Source organism: Brassica oleracea, chromosome C4 (genome assembly GCF_000695525.1).
Source record: "Brassica oleracea var. oleracea cultivar TO1000 chromosome C4, BOL, whole genome shotgun sequence".
In the NCBI taxonomy this organism is placed as follows: domain Eukaryota; kingdom Viridiplantae; phylum Streptophyta; class Magnoliopsida; order Brassicales; family Brassicaceae; genus Brassica; species Brassica oleracea.
The window spans coordinates 15,280,832-15,295,223 of NC_027751.1; the positions used below are offsets into that span (position 1 = coordinate 15,280,832).

A 14,392-nucleotide genomic window follows, 5' to 3' on the forward strand; every position below is an offset into this window, starting at 1 on the left:
CTCGCCAGCAGTGACTTCAAATTCGAGCCTCTAAAAGCTAAGCCCAAAAACGGCAAAAGTTGGAGCAAAAAAGAGGAAAGAAGAACCCAGCGCAAGGCGACCGGCAAAGGCCGACAAAACGAGAAGCAGCAACAAGACGAGGATAAGGCTCCAAAGGATGACGGTAACGACGACTCTTATGCCGACGAAGAACAGCCGACAAACCGCAGGCGCATAAAGGTTATACTTTCTCAACAAGCTCTGTCATCTGACGACGAAAACGATGACGCGCCTTCATCCGGATATTTGAGAGATATCCTCAAGCGAAAGCTCGGGCCTGAAGACGTTAACGATCCCATAGGTACTGATCTTCGGCTGGCGCTTAACGCACGAAAGTCCAGACGTGTCCTGACCAGCGATCCCCCCCCCCCGAACAGCATCCGAAACATTCGGGCAGTGACCTTCGAGATAAACTCAATGCCAACGTGTGTGATATACGCGTTTTCCTCAACCGCTCAAAGCCAACAGACCTCCGGAGGCAATTAGAACGGATTAAGACGCCAGACAGCCCTACGTTGTCCCAGACAGCTCTACGTTGTCGCATAACGACGACAACGCATCCGCTGATCTGCGCGCCATTTTAAACTCCAAGAAGGCACGCTCGAGCCTGCAACTAAACGTCATCATGGGCGGCTCCCCTCCTTGCGGCAATTCTGTTCGCTCTGTCAAGGATTACCGCCGGCAAGCCGCGACATCGCAGAGGTGGCCGACTAAGTCACCAAACCACCCTCCTATAACCTTCACGCCTGACGACACCGCTGGGATTCATATCCCCCATAACGACCCCCTTCTTGTCGTCCTAGGAATTGGAGAGTACGATGTAACAAAAGTACTCATCGACACCGGAAGCTCCGTCGACCTCATTTTTCGAGGAACACTCCAAATGATGGGCGTCGACCTCAACGATATCAAGGCATCAACCAGAACGTTAACCGGATTCAACGGTTTTTCTGAAACAATACTAGGAACGATCCGTCTCCCAGTATGTGCCTGCGGAGTTACTCGAATGGTCAAATTTGCTGTCGTAAGCACGAAGGCGCCTTACCATGCGATTCTTGGAACCCCATGGATACACTCGATGCAGGCGGTCCCATCCACCTTTCACCAGTGCATCAAGTTTCCGGGAACAAACAGAACAATTAAGACGTTACGAGGAGATCAGCCGGCCGCACGAGACCTATTGATCACCACTATTAAGCTCCAACGCTCTTCTCTGCCCGTCAACTCTATCTCTCCCCCGATCGCCAAAGTCTGTCCTCAGAAGGAGGAAGTTCTCGAGTTACCCATCGACGCCACATACCCAAGCAGGACCGCACGTATCGGCGCATATCTATCTGATGATATGCAACAGTCGATTCTTGACTTCCTCAAGAAGAACATATCTACATTCGCATGGTCCATGTCGGATATGAAGGGAATCGATCCAGCTATAACGATGCATGAACTTAACGTTGACCCCACCTTCAAGCCCATCCGACAGAAGAGACGTAAGCTAGGTCCTGACAGGTCCAAGGCTGTAAACGAAGAAGTCGAGCGGTTACTCGGTGCCGGCTAAATCACTGAGGTACGCTACCCTGAATGGTTAGCAAATCCAGTGGTGGTCAAAAAGAAGAATGGGAAGTGGCACGTCTGCGTCGACTTCACTGACCTAAATAAAGCTTGCCCGAAGGACATCTACCATCTTCCCAATATCGACCGCATGGTCAAATCCACAGCTGGGAACGAGATGCTCACGTTCATGGATGCATTCTCCGGATACAACCAGATCATGATGCATCCTGACGATCGCGAGAAAACGGCCGTTATCACAGATAGGGGAACCTACTGTTATAAAGTCATGTCATTCGGCCTAAAAAACGCGGGAGAAACTTACCAACGACTCGTGAACGTAATGTTCGTAGATAAGCTCGGCGACACAATGGAAGTTTACATCGACGACATGCTCGTTAAGTTGCTACACGCCGCCGACCACCTCGGCCATCTACGAGATTGTTTCGAAACCCTCAATAAGTACGGCATGAAACTGAACCCGGCAAAGTGCACTTTCAGAGTTTCCTCAGGGGAGTTCCTTGGTTACATTGTAACACAACGAGGGATCGAAGACAACCCAAAGCAGATCTCGGCAGTCCTGGACCTCCCAAGTCTGAAAATAGCAGAGAAGTCCAATGGCTCACGGGCCGGATTGCCGCACTCAATCGATTCATCTCTCAGTCTACTGACAAGTGTCTACCGTTCTACGACCTCCTGCGTGGGAACAAGAAGTTTATCTGGGACGAGAAGTGCGAAGAAGCATTTGCTCAACTCAAACAATATCTGACTACACCGCCTGTACTCGCCAAGCCGGATGTCGGGGATGTCTTATCTCTTTACGCCGCAGTCTCTCCCGCAGCAGTCAGTAGCGTTCTCATAAAGGAAGACTGTAGCGAGCAAAAACCGATCTTCTACACAAGCATGCGTATGAACGGACCGGAAACCAGATACCCGACCCTAGAAAAGATGGCCCTGGCTGTAGTCGAAGCAGCAAGGAAACTCCGTCCGTATTTCCAGTCACATACAATCGAGGCCCTAACTTACCCGAAACGAATCTAGAGAGAGAAACAAAAGTAGAGAGAAGGGAGAGAGAATTGGATACCTGAGCTTGCAGAGAAGAATGACGAAAGCGAAAGGAAGAGGCCTATTTATAGTAAAGACGGAGGCACGCTTTCCAAACGCAATCATTAAGTCTAGAAAGGCCTAAATGGGTCTCAAAGGCCATCTACATGCCAAATAATCTACTCGCGACGGTTCCGCTTCTCGGTCAAACCGGTTTGCGGTTTGCGGTCAAACCAAAATCAATCTCCGGTTCACACCTAAATCGGCTTCTGCTCTCGAAACAGTCAACGACTGACTTCTCAAAGACAGTCAACAATTGACTCCTTCGACGACTAGAATATGTCTTATGTCACCAAAATGGCGAGCAAATGGTGAACCAACTCTGATGACTTAGCATTGCCTAATTGACGAGGGGCGACCAAACACGCGTAACGATCATTAGGACGACCGAGTAGACATGCTTCTGTGATCTTTTCTACTCGACTGATGAAAGACGGAGCACACCTTGCGCTAGAACTTGTTATCCGAACAAATCTGACCCACTAAGTAGAGATCAAATTCCATCATTATCATCTAATCAACAAGGTTGGAAAACTACTGACCCGTACATGAAACCCTCCTCATCTTCGTCGTTGTAGGAGATGGATCATATCCCTCCACAAGGCCCATCAAATAACAAGGTCTTGCCCGCTAAGTGATGAATTTACTCGGCTCGGCGAGTAAATATATCGGCTCGGCCCCAGAGTGCTTTTAGCCGATAAAGCCGAAGCCGACTAAAAGTATATGGCTCAAGGGGACTCCTCGAAGGCCCATCTACTCGGCCTACTTGGATAAGGCCCAAAAGATACATTCGGATTAGGGCACACAAGGACGGAAAGCTTATAAAGAGAAGGAGGCAACAACAAGGAGGGGAGGATATTGGACACACACACTGAACGGCTAGATCTAGGGTTTTAGTATCTCTTTATCTCTCACCGCTTTGTACCTTCCCGGTTAGCTCCCGAAGCACCGGCTTGTCTCCATAACTCTTTGTCACTCTTGTAACCTCTTGGTCATATCTAATAAAACGTTTTTATTCATCCCACTTTCGAGTTCTTTCAACCTAGTCGACTGAACTCCGTACAAACAAGTCTCCACACTTAGAAAAAAAAATCAAAACTCTCTCCCTCTCGACGTCTCTCTATCGGACTCTCCGACTCTCCTTCTCATTCTCTCCTCCGACCAGAACCCTCATGGCTTCCACCGGACTACTCATGAATCGTCATCGCCTACGACCACCCGAGTTAAATCTCCCGGTTGGTTCTTCTTCTTCCACGACTTATTTTAGATTAGGGTTTCAATTTGTCCCTAGTTATTCTTCTTCTTCTTCTTCTTCTTCTGCTATTTATTGTTCTAGATTAGTCATCTATTAGGGTTTCAATTAGTTTCAGTGTTAGGGTTTTGATTTGGGTCAGTGTAGGATTAGGGTTTCGATTTGGGGCTTTTTAGCTTATGGTTTTGATTTGAGTCAGTGTAGGATTAGGGTTTCGGTTTGGGGACCAATGATTGTTCTGTACTAGTCCTCAAATAGGATTGTTCTTATCTCTGGTTTGCAGGTTTATGTCAATGGTTCTCTTAACGTTTTCCCCACTGACAAGTGATGGTACTTTTGTAGTCAAACGTCTGGAGAAAATTGCCAAATAAGTTTAATCCATTGTTGTTTCACAACAATTCTCCAGCATCAACCACGAAGAGGAGGTTCCAACTCACAAACAAACAAACTAGTTTGATGTCTTCTTGCCAGTGAAGTAGCTCGATAAATATCTTCTCAATTGCAGTTAAATCACTTGGTAAGTTGTAAATATTTTTAATAAGATTAAATCCTAAAGTCTCAACCTTTTTGGATCTATAAGAGTAACAGTTAGTTTCCATTGTGTTTGTTTTACAGGTACCATAGTTCCAAGGATTATGCCTGTATTTGCTTGCCCTTGCGGTTAGTGATTCAAATGGCTTAAATTTTGACCTAGATATTATTGGTTGTTTATCATGTGCCCATTATTTTCTATCTTATTTCAACCATTTTCTTAGGCAGTTATTGATATTGCGCCCCTTCTTTGCAGATCGTGAACCTGAGTCAAGTAATCTCTATAGAAGACTCTCTCGACTGGATAAAGAAGTCCGGTTCCAGGGGGCTTTGCTCGAGTTCAAAGCAACGGAAGGAGTCAGGTTTTCCTGAGCAACAAGCTGCTCCACAGCTATATTACTGGCATCCATAAGTCACAGCCAAGCCAGTCATAAAACGTATCCTTGATTTCACAGGTACTCTCTCAGTCTACTCTGTTTGACAGCCTATAATTCTGTTTCAAACCTACCGTATCTAATTGTGGTTCTGTCTCTCTTCTCTTATTGCAGAATCGGAAGGCATATTGTAACATCTCCATCCACGAATCCTAACACATGATCATATGCATCTGGATAACATTAGGTTCTGTTTTTTGTTCTCTTTATGGGTTAACTTTTTTTTGTACTTGTATCATGCTTAATGATCTCTGTGAGCTTTGACAGTTTTTGATTTTCTTGTTATAATCTACCTTACATTATTAATGTTTGTTAACACAATTTTAAAGAATTTTATTTATTTATTAGTTAATATATTTAGTTCTGCTCACTAATTAAAAAATATTGGACAACAAATTGTTTTTCAAAAAGTTATAAATTGTATTAGCTACAGATAACTCAAATCAAAAGCTAGAACTAACCAAAAGTAATACGTAGCCAAATCCGTGGCTACATTTGATATATAGCTACAATAAAAAGGGTTGCTAAAATCGTCACAATAAGTCACAGATCAAGTCATAGCTAATCTCTAGCTATTGGCTACAAAAACAGTTGTCTCTATTCTGTCGCTATTGACCTACGGATTGGCTACGAATTACAGATAGGATCGGCGCTGAGGCCAAAGATTTAATCTGTCGCGATCCGTTGCCTTTCTAAATTTAGCAACAGATTTGGCCCATTAGTTACAAAATAATCTTTAGCTGTTTCAGTGATTTCTTGTAGTGATTCTTTTTTGGATATCTACAACTTGTAATCCTAAAAATAAGGCCTAAGAGCCACGAAATAACACAATGAGTTTTTCCCTTTTTATGAGTTTATCTCTTTGTTCTTTGTAGAATATTTCTTTGTTTCTTGGTGAGTTTATCTCCGAGTAAACATTCTCTATTTCGTTGGACTTGTGCGTCATATCAAACAACGTTTAGAAACCCTTCTTTTGTTGGACTTGTGCGTCATATCAAGCAACAACTGAAGTTTGGTAGTATCAAGAGACTTTCCACCACTCTTGTGTCACCATTCATTCCACCAGTTCTCCCTTTTGGCGAGTTCATATCCTTTAGTCCGATTGAGTGATCCTTTCCTATTCTAGGGTCCTTCACGACTCCCCTAAAGAAATCTGGGAAGCCGTGAAGTCAAGAAATCTTGGTGATGAACACGTAAAGGAAGCTCGCCTTCAGACCTTGATGAATGAGTTTGAACGTCTAAGGATGAAAGACACAGACTCAATAGATATCTTTTCGGGCAAGATATTAGAATTGGCCTCAAAATCCGCAGCGTTAGGTCAAGCGATGGCAGAACCTAAGCTGGTAAAGAAGTTCCTGGACAGTTTACCGCAAAGTAAGTATATTCAGATCATAGCCTCACTTGAACAAGTTCTCGATCTGAATAAAACGATTTCCGAAGACTTTGTTGGGAGACTCAAGGCGTATGAAGAACGGATTCAGGAAGAAGATACGCAAGAGCCACAAGGGAAACTTTTGTACACGGACTCCAATCAATCATACAACTCAAGAGGAAGAGGTAGAGGTTGGAATCGTGGTCGAGGAAACATAGGAAGAGGGAAAGCCCCTGAAAGATGTGATGTTAGGATGAGGGATAACTACCTAACACTGGAAGACCCTAATGGAAGACTACTGGCGAAAGTGTTAAGGTCGCCTAACCGGCTGTACAAGTTGCAACTTCAAGTTGGTAGACCAGCCTGTTTGCACACGAGAATAGAAGAAGATACTTGGAGATGGCATGCTAGGCACATACACATTAGTTTCAAAACTATAAGGTCGATGGCGATACAACAGATGGTACACGGGTTGCCGGAGATTCAAGATGAGAAGGAGTGTTGGAATTGGAAGGGAGCTAACAAGGAAGAACAGAGAGAACCTGGTAAGTTTAGGATGTCATGGGGTGCTACAATAGACGACGAACATGGTCCATTCGTAGTTGGAACTCAACAGGAAGAACTTGCTGCTGAAGAGACTGACGCGCAGCAACCAGAACCTATTTAAGTCAATCCAGACGTTGAACAAATCGAACCACAACCTAGGCGCTCAACACATCAATCAACTCGTCCTAGCTATCTTGACGACTACGTATTACTGGCCGACATTGAGTGTGAGTTTCTACTTCTTGCAGTCAATGACGAACCAATTAACTTTCAAGAAGCCATCAAACTTGTTCAATGGAGAAAAGCTTGCAGAGACGAGATTGATTCTATTGAGGAGAATGAGACGTGGGTGCTAGTAGACAAACCAGTCGGAGTAAATGTCATTGGCCTCAAGTGGATCTTTAAGATCAAAAGGAATGCAGATGGCTCAATCAACAAGTATAAGTCAAGACTCGTGGCTAAAGGATATGTTCAAGAACATGGAATCGACTTTGAAGAGGTGTTTGCACCAGTTGCTCGTATAGAGACGATCAGATTGCTATTCGGTTTAGCTGCTGCAAACGGATGGGAGATCCATCATTTGGAAATGAAGACAACGCTCTTACATGGAGAATTGACAAAAGATGTGTACGTATCTCAGCCTAAAGGATTTGAAAAGAAGGGAGAAGAACATAAGGTTTTCAAACTTCGAAAGGCTTTATACGGATTAAGGCAAGCTCCACGAGCCTGGAACACGAAGCTTGATCAAATAATGAAAGGATTAAAGTTCCATAAGTGTTCCAAGGAAATTTTAGTATACTGAAAGGAAGAAGGACTCGTGGTGGTGAATAATAGTCATCATAATGATCATGATCATATCGAAACCGGAGGCAACTAATGAAGGTGATTTCGATAATGATCATAATCACACCACATATGAAGATGTGATAGAAGATCAACATCAATCTGTTCAACCACATCAACCTGTTCGAGCGGAACAACATGTTCAAGCGGAACAACCTGTTTAACCGGAAGAACTTGTTCGACATCTGCGAAGATCAAGTTGTCAAAGTGTTCACTCAAGCTATCTGGTTGATTATGCTCTTCAAAGATCCAAAGAAGAATGTGAGAGACTTCTACTATCAAAGGATAATGAGCCAAGGAACTGTAAGGAGGCTAAAGACTTGAAAGAATGGAAAGTCATATAACAAGATATGGATTCGAGTTGATAAACCTTAAGCTGAGAATGGAAAGTCATATAACAAGATATGGATTCTTGTTATAAAGATTCTTGATCTTTGAACTTTTCTTTTGTTTCTTTAAATCTTAAGCTGTATTAGTCTCAACATTATAAAGTGTTCATTTTCTTGTACCTGGTGAGTTCTGGCAACAACATTCAGTTACGGAAGAAAAAGTTTTCCTTGACTTACATAATTGAATTGGTTAAGGGGTTAAATGTACGTTTTACATGTATTAAACGAGATGTAAATGGGATAGCCTACTGTCCGAGCTGGCTTGCCTGCCTCAGCTACAAGACCGACTGAACTAATCCCAAAACGACCACTTCATTTTTCGGCTTAGTTCTTTTGTGTGACTGTGAAGAAGACGATTAAGCCTGATTCACAAGTCTAAGAATATCTTGACCGGTATTGTTCTGAACCAAGAGAGATCTCTACCAGTTCATGATAGTGTTCACCAGAGCTAATGATGTGGTGAAATTGTTGTTTTCAAGAAAGAGAAGGAAACAAAAGATCAAGTTAATCGGCTTCGGCGATGATATCCCTATAGTTTGAATTTCTCGATTGTATATGCAAGATCACAATAATAAGAATTTGCTCTCTTATTAATCTTAAGGAAAATCCTCTCAAAACCTTAAGCTCTTTCTCTAACAATCTCAAAACTCTTAAGGGATGCAACAACTCTGCAACTCCTATTTATAAGAATAGATATCTCCTAATCTTACTAGTTAAAGCTTATCTATAAATATTTCCTAATCCTCTTAGTAAACCATATCTCGGTGGGATTAGGATAGCTTATTCTCTAAGCTAATTCAAGCTTATTCCAACATTCTCCCCTTTAAGCTTGAATTCATTTCTTGTCAAGTCTTCAACGCCAATTAAACTCCTCATCTCTTTGAATCGAATCCTTGCGAGTGCTTTTGTTAATATATCTGCTCGTTGCTCGCTTCCTGCGATGTGATGAACCTCGATCAAGTTGTTATCAACGCATTCTCTGATGAAGTGGTATCGCCTATGAATATGTTTGCTACGACCATGAAACACTGGATTCTTAGTGAGGGCTATAGCAGATTTGTTGTCAATGTAGATCACCACCCTTTCACATGGTTTACCAATTATTTCACTAAGAAGATCTTGAAGCCAAATGGCTTGTTTTGCTGCCTCAGTTGCTGCCATGAACTCTGCTTCACAAGAGGATAGAGCCACTGTTTCTTGCTTCTGAGAGCACCAAGTGATTGGCGAATCTAGAAAATAAAAAACGTGACCGGTTGTACTTCTACCATCATCATTATCAACATTGTGGCTTGCGTCACTACATCCACTCAGTTTCGAGTTATTCCCTCTCTTGAAAGTGAGTCCATGCGTACGAGTCCCCTGCAAGTAACGGAGAATCTGTTTCATTGCTGCTTCGTGCGAGGTCCTTGGCTCAGCCATATATCTACTCATTACACCAACGGAATAAGAGAGATCGGGTCTGGTATGTAAAAGGTATCTGAGACATCTGACGTTTCTTCTGTACTCTTTTTTATCCACTCGTTTTTCATCACACGCCTTAGAGAAATTCAAACTTGGATCCATAGGAACATGAACCATGTTACAGTCTTGCATTCTTGTTTCCTCCAATATTTTCTTAGCATATCTCTCCTGTTTTAAAGTAATCCTCCAGCGTGTTGATTTACCTCGATACCTAGATAATATGTGGGCTTTCCTAAGTCACTCATCTCGAAACGTGCAGACATTCCTCTCTTAAAATCGATGACCATCTCTAAGCTTGTTCCTGTTACAAGGAGATCATCAACATATACTGCTACGAGAAGAAGGTGTTCTTTGTCTTGTCGTCGATGTAGAGCTGGCTCCTTGGCGCACTTAATAAAATTCAAATCTCCAAGTACTTTATTTAACTTTTCGTTCCATGCTCTTGGAGCTTGACGCAACCCGTAGAGAGCTTTGTTTAGCTTGTATACTTTGCCCTCTTGCCCTTTGACTTCAAAGCCTTCCGGTTGAGAAACATAGACCTCTTCCTTAAGGTCACCGTGAAGAAACGCGGTCTTGACATCTAGATGATGCACCTCCCATCCTTTTGAAGCAGCTAGAGATAGTATGAACCGAACTGTTTCGATGCGTGCGACAGGTGCAAACACCTCGTCGAAGTCAATACCGTGACGCTGGATGTATCCCTTTGCTACCAATCGGGCTTTGTATTTGTTGATGCTCCCATCTGAGTTACGCTTCACCTTGAAAATCCACTTTAGACCAATTGCTTTTGCTCCAGAGGGCAGATCAATCAGAGACCACGTTTTGTTCTTCTCAATTGATGCGATCTCGTCTTCACAAGCGTCTCGCCAAACTTTCTCTACCTTTGCTTCTTCAAAACTCCATGGTTCGCCATTAACACTTAGCAGCAAGCGTTCTCCTTCAATCTCTGCAAAAAGAATATAGTCATCTAGGTAGCTCGGCTTCCTAGTCTCTCTTTGAGAGCGTCTTAGTCCCGTCTCACCGGACTCTTCGTCGTCTTCCTCCTGTCCTTCATTCTCAACATGATCCTTTGTCTCAAGATCCTCTGTTTCATGATCCTCTGTTTCACGTTGACCCTCTGTTATGATCGCTTTACTGCCATCCCTCTCATCTCCTTTATCTTCCTCGGGATTCAACTCATCTTTTTCATTAAGCCCATGGTTTCCATATTCTCCGACCTCAACACTGAGAGGCTCAATACTATCTTCTTTCTCACAGTTCTTCCAATCCCAGCTTTTATTTTCATCAAAGATTACATCTCTGCTTACTACTACCTTTCTAGTTATTGGATCAAGTAACCGATACGCCTTAGACCCTGGCTCTGTGCCGAGATGTATCAGTAACCGAGATCGGTCATCTAACTTTCGTAGGTGACCTTTTTCAACTTTAGCATAAGAGACGCAGCCAAACACACGAACATGAGCAAGACTTGGTTTTCTTCCTTTGTAAGCTTCATACGGTGTCTTATCTACTAGCACACGTGTGGCTACTCTGTTGATGATGTATGTTGCATGCCTTACTGCTTCTCCCCATAGATAATTTGGTAAACTCATATGTTTTAAGATGCTTCTAGTCATACCTAAAAGGGTTCTGTTTCGTCGCTCCACAACACCGTTTTGCTGTGGAGAGTAGGGAGCTGTGAGCTGTCTCGTGATTCCATTAGTTTCACAGAAAGATTGGAACTCGTTTGATACGAATTCCCCTCCTCTATCACTTCTGAAAATCGTGATGGTTGCTCCTGTCTCTTGTTCGACTATTGCTTTAAACTTTCTGAACTTCTCAAATGTCTCTCCTTTCTCTCCAAGAAGGATCGACCACATATATCGGGAGTAGTCATCAATAAGTACAAATATGTACCTCTTTTTCGACGGTGTAATGGGTGTTATTGGGCCACATAGGTCTCCATGAATGAGCTCTAGAGCTCGTGTAGACCTGAAAGATGTTGCTTGTGGAAAAGGATGTCTTGCTTGTTTCCCAAGTAAGCAGCTTGAGCAAGTATCCTTCTCAATTTCGATCTTGGGTATACCTAAGACAAGTTCTTTACTGATCATTGATCTCATTGATTCTCTGCCTATGTGTCCCAATCTTGCATGCCATCTTGCTGATTCGCTAGAGACTGAAAGCTGTAGACACCTCTCAGTAATGACGTCGATGATGACCTTATATAGACGGTTTGTTGATCTTTTTGCCTTTGTGATCAACTTGCCATCTTTATCTCTTAATGTGAGATGCTCGTCTCTCATCCTAACATCACAACCGGCTTCCGTAGCTTGCCCGAGACTAATTATATTGCTTTTCAAATCTGGTATGTAGTAGACATCAGACAAGATCTTCTTTCCTCCATCTTTGGTGCAAAACAGAATTGAACCTTTTCCTTTTATATCAATGCGTGAATCGTCACCAAACCTTACCTTTCCTGTGATGGATTCATCAATCCGATTGAAGTACTTACGATGTCCAGTCATATGATTACTTGCCCCGTTATCTAAGTACCATATGTTATCTTTGCTTATCTCAAACTCTTTAGGATTCACATTCTTTTCGTTAAGATACACTACCTCTTGCATCATTAGCTCCTCTGCCTCCAGTGTACTTTCATCCTTGGTCTCAGTAACTTCTTGTAGCTTTAGGAGACGGTCAGGACACGTTGAAGCATAATGCCCCATCTTGTCACAGCGAAAACATTGTATCTTTGAATAATCGAAGTTCTCGTAGTGACCTGAATTGTATCTTCCTCGTCCTCTTCCGCGGTTATGGTAGCGTCCACCACGTCCACGGCCTCTATAGCTGTTATAACCTTGGTTATACGAGTTTGAGCTAGGTTGAGGCTCATTATTTGCGTACATAAGCTTGCTCTGTGTTTCCTCTGCCTCTTCTTCTTCTTTCACTCGGTCTTCATAAGCCTTCAATCTACCGATGATATCTTCGAATGTAGTGGTTTTAAGATCAAGGACTTGCTCCAATGACGCAACAATATGTATGAACTTCTTTCTTGGGAGGCTAGATAGAAATTTCTTTACGAGCTTCTGTTCTTCAATAGTTTCTCCTAGAGCGGTTGACTTTGATGAGATTTCTGCTAGCTTTCCAACAAAATCATCAATGGTGTCATTCTCTTTCATCTTCAACCTCTCGAATTCTGCCATTAATGTCTGTAACCTTGCTTCACGAACTCGATCTGCTCCCATGTACCTTGATTTTATCGACTCCCAGACCTTCTTTGTTGTATCAAGATCGCCTACTTGCAGCACAAGTACTTCGGGTATGGACTGGAATATTAGGGTTGTGGCCATATCGTTCTTATCTCCGTCATCTGACTCGTTTTCCACAGCATCCCAAACTTTGTGAACTCTCAGCAGCAGTTTGATTCTTATTGCCCAGACTGTGTAGTTAGTTGTCGTGAGCATAGGACACTTTATCGTGGAAGAGAAACCTCCTCCATCCTTCGGTTTTGCAATAACAATATCTCCCATGACGTTCTCTTAATTGTTCCTGGAAGCTCTGATACCAAATATAGTTTGAGTTTCTCGATTGTATATGCAAGATCACAATAATAAGAATTTGCTCTCTTATTAATCTTAAGGAAAATCCTCTCAAAACCTTAAGCTCTTTCTCTAACAATCTCAAAACTCTTAAGGGATGCAACAACTCTGCAACTCCTATTTATAAGAATAGATATCTCCGAATCTTACTAGTTAAAGCTAATCTATAAATATTTCCTAATCCTCTTAGTAAACCATATCTCGGTGGGATTAGGATAGCTTATTCTCTAAGCTAATTCAAGCTTATTCCAACAATCCCACATGTAGCTATTGAGTATTTAAATAATAAACTGTACATGAATGATTTATTGGTAAGCAGACTTTGAAAACTAAACAGTTCAGGTTTGAAGCTAAGGGCGGATCCGTGCTCGACTTCAAGGGGGTCACATTGAGATTTAACCCAACATAATTTGTTTCGAAAAAAACAACAATATGCATGTAGAAAAAATCAAACCGAGGAAAGGTGGATCAAAGGTTAAAGAAATAGACCAATGAAGCTACAAATTATTTTGTCAACTGTAATACATCCACCAATATATAACATTTAACATTTATCAGGTGACCCCCTATTTTTAAGGGAAAGACCACAAAATAAAGTGTAACTAGATTCTGAACTGCGCGGTTGCGCGTAATTATTTATATTTATAATTTATGTTATTAAATTAAAATTTTATGATTTGATCATATTTTATAAATTTTGGTTTGTTTTTAGATTATATTTTTTGGTTTTCGGTTTGGTTCTGGCGGTTGTGAATTTTGGTTTTTAGTTCAAAAATATAGTTGCACAAAAAAAATTCAAAAAATATAAAAATAGTTTGGTTATTTATAAATTTGGGTTTGGTTTAGGTTTTGTTATTTTATTTTCGTTTTGTTTAAACAACGTTACAAACCTAGTAAAATTTTGAATTTAATTCGAACGCGTGGGTCTGAATTAAGATATGAAATTTTTGATCTTGATTCTGATTTATGTAGCTATATTTTTATTACATTTTCTAGTTTTTATTTTCTTGTTACTGAATGTCTTTATTTAAATATGTTTAAGAAATATAGTTGAAGGTTATATACTAAATCAGAAAATATATATATGCTAACTTCGTATATATGTGATAAAGGTAAACTGTATATTTTGTAATTTATTTAGGTGCAACAAAACAAATCTGCTGTTCAATGTTCTTTTCAAAGAAAAACATGAGCTCTCATGTTTTTCTTTGAAAAGAACATTGAACAGCAGATTTGTTTTGTTGCACCTAAATAAATTACAAAATATACAGCTTATGGTCTAATTTAAAAGTTTA

The 14,392-nt window shown here is 41.6% G+C and overlaps 1 protein-coding gene across 1 annotated transcript; it reads left to right on the forward strand.

Annotated features, from left to right (window-relative positions):
• Nucleotides 1–664: 664 nt before the first annotated feature.
• On the forward strand, nucleotides 665–1,594 carry LOC106338229. The gene has a single exon (XM_013777257.1). It carries the CDS (start codon nucleotides 665–667, stop codon nucleotides 1,592–1,594), a length of 930 nt encoding a protein of 309 aa, XP_013632711.1.
• Nucleotides 1,595–14,392: the final 12,798 nt, after the last annotated feature.

Bases quoted from the DNA above. Each gene is read 5' to 3' on its own strand.
- LOC106338229 (XM_013777257.1), top strand. From the start codon at position 665: ATGGGCGGCTCCCCTCCTTGCGGCAATTCTGTTCGCTCTGTCAAGGAT.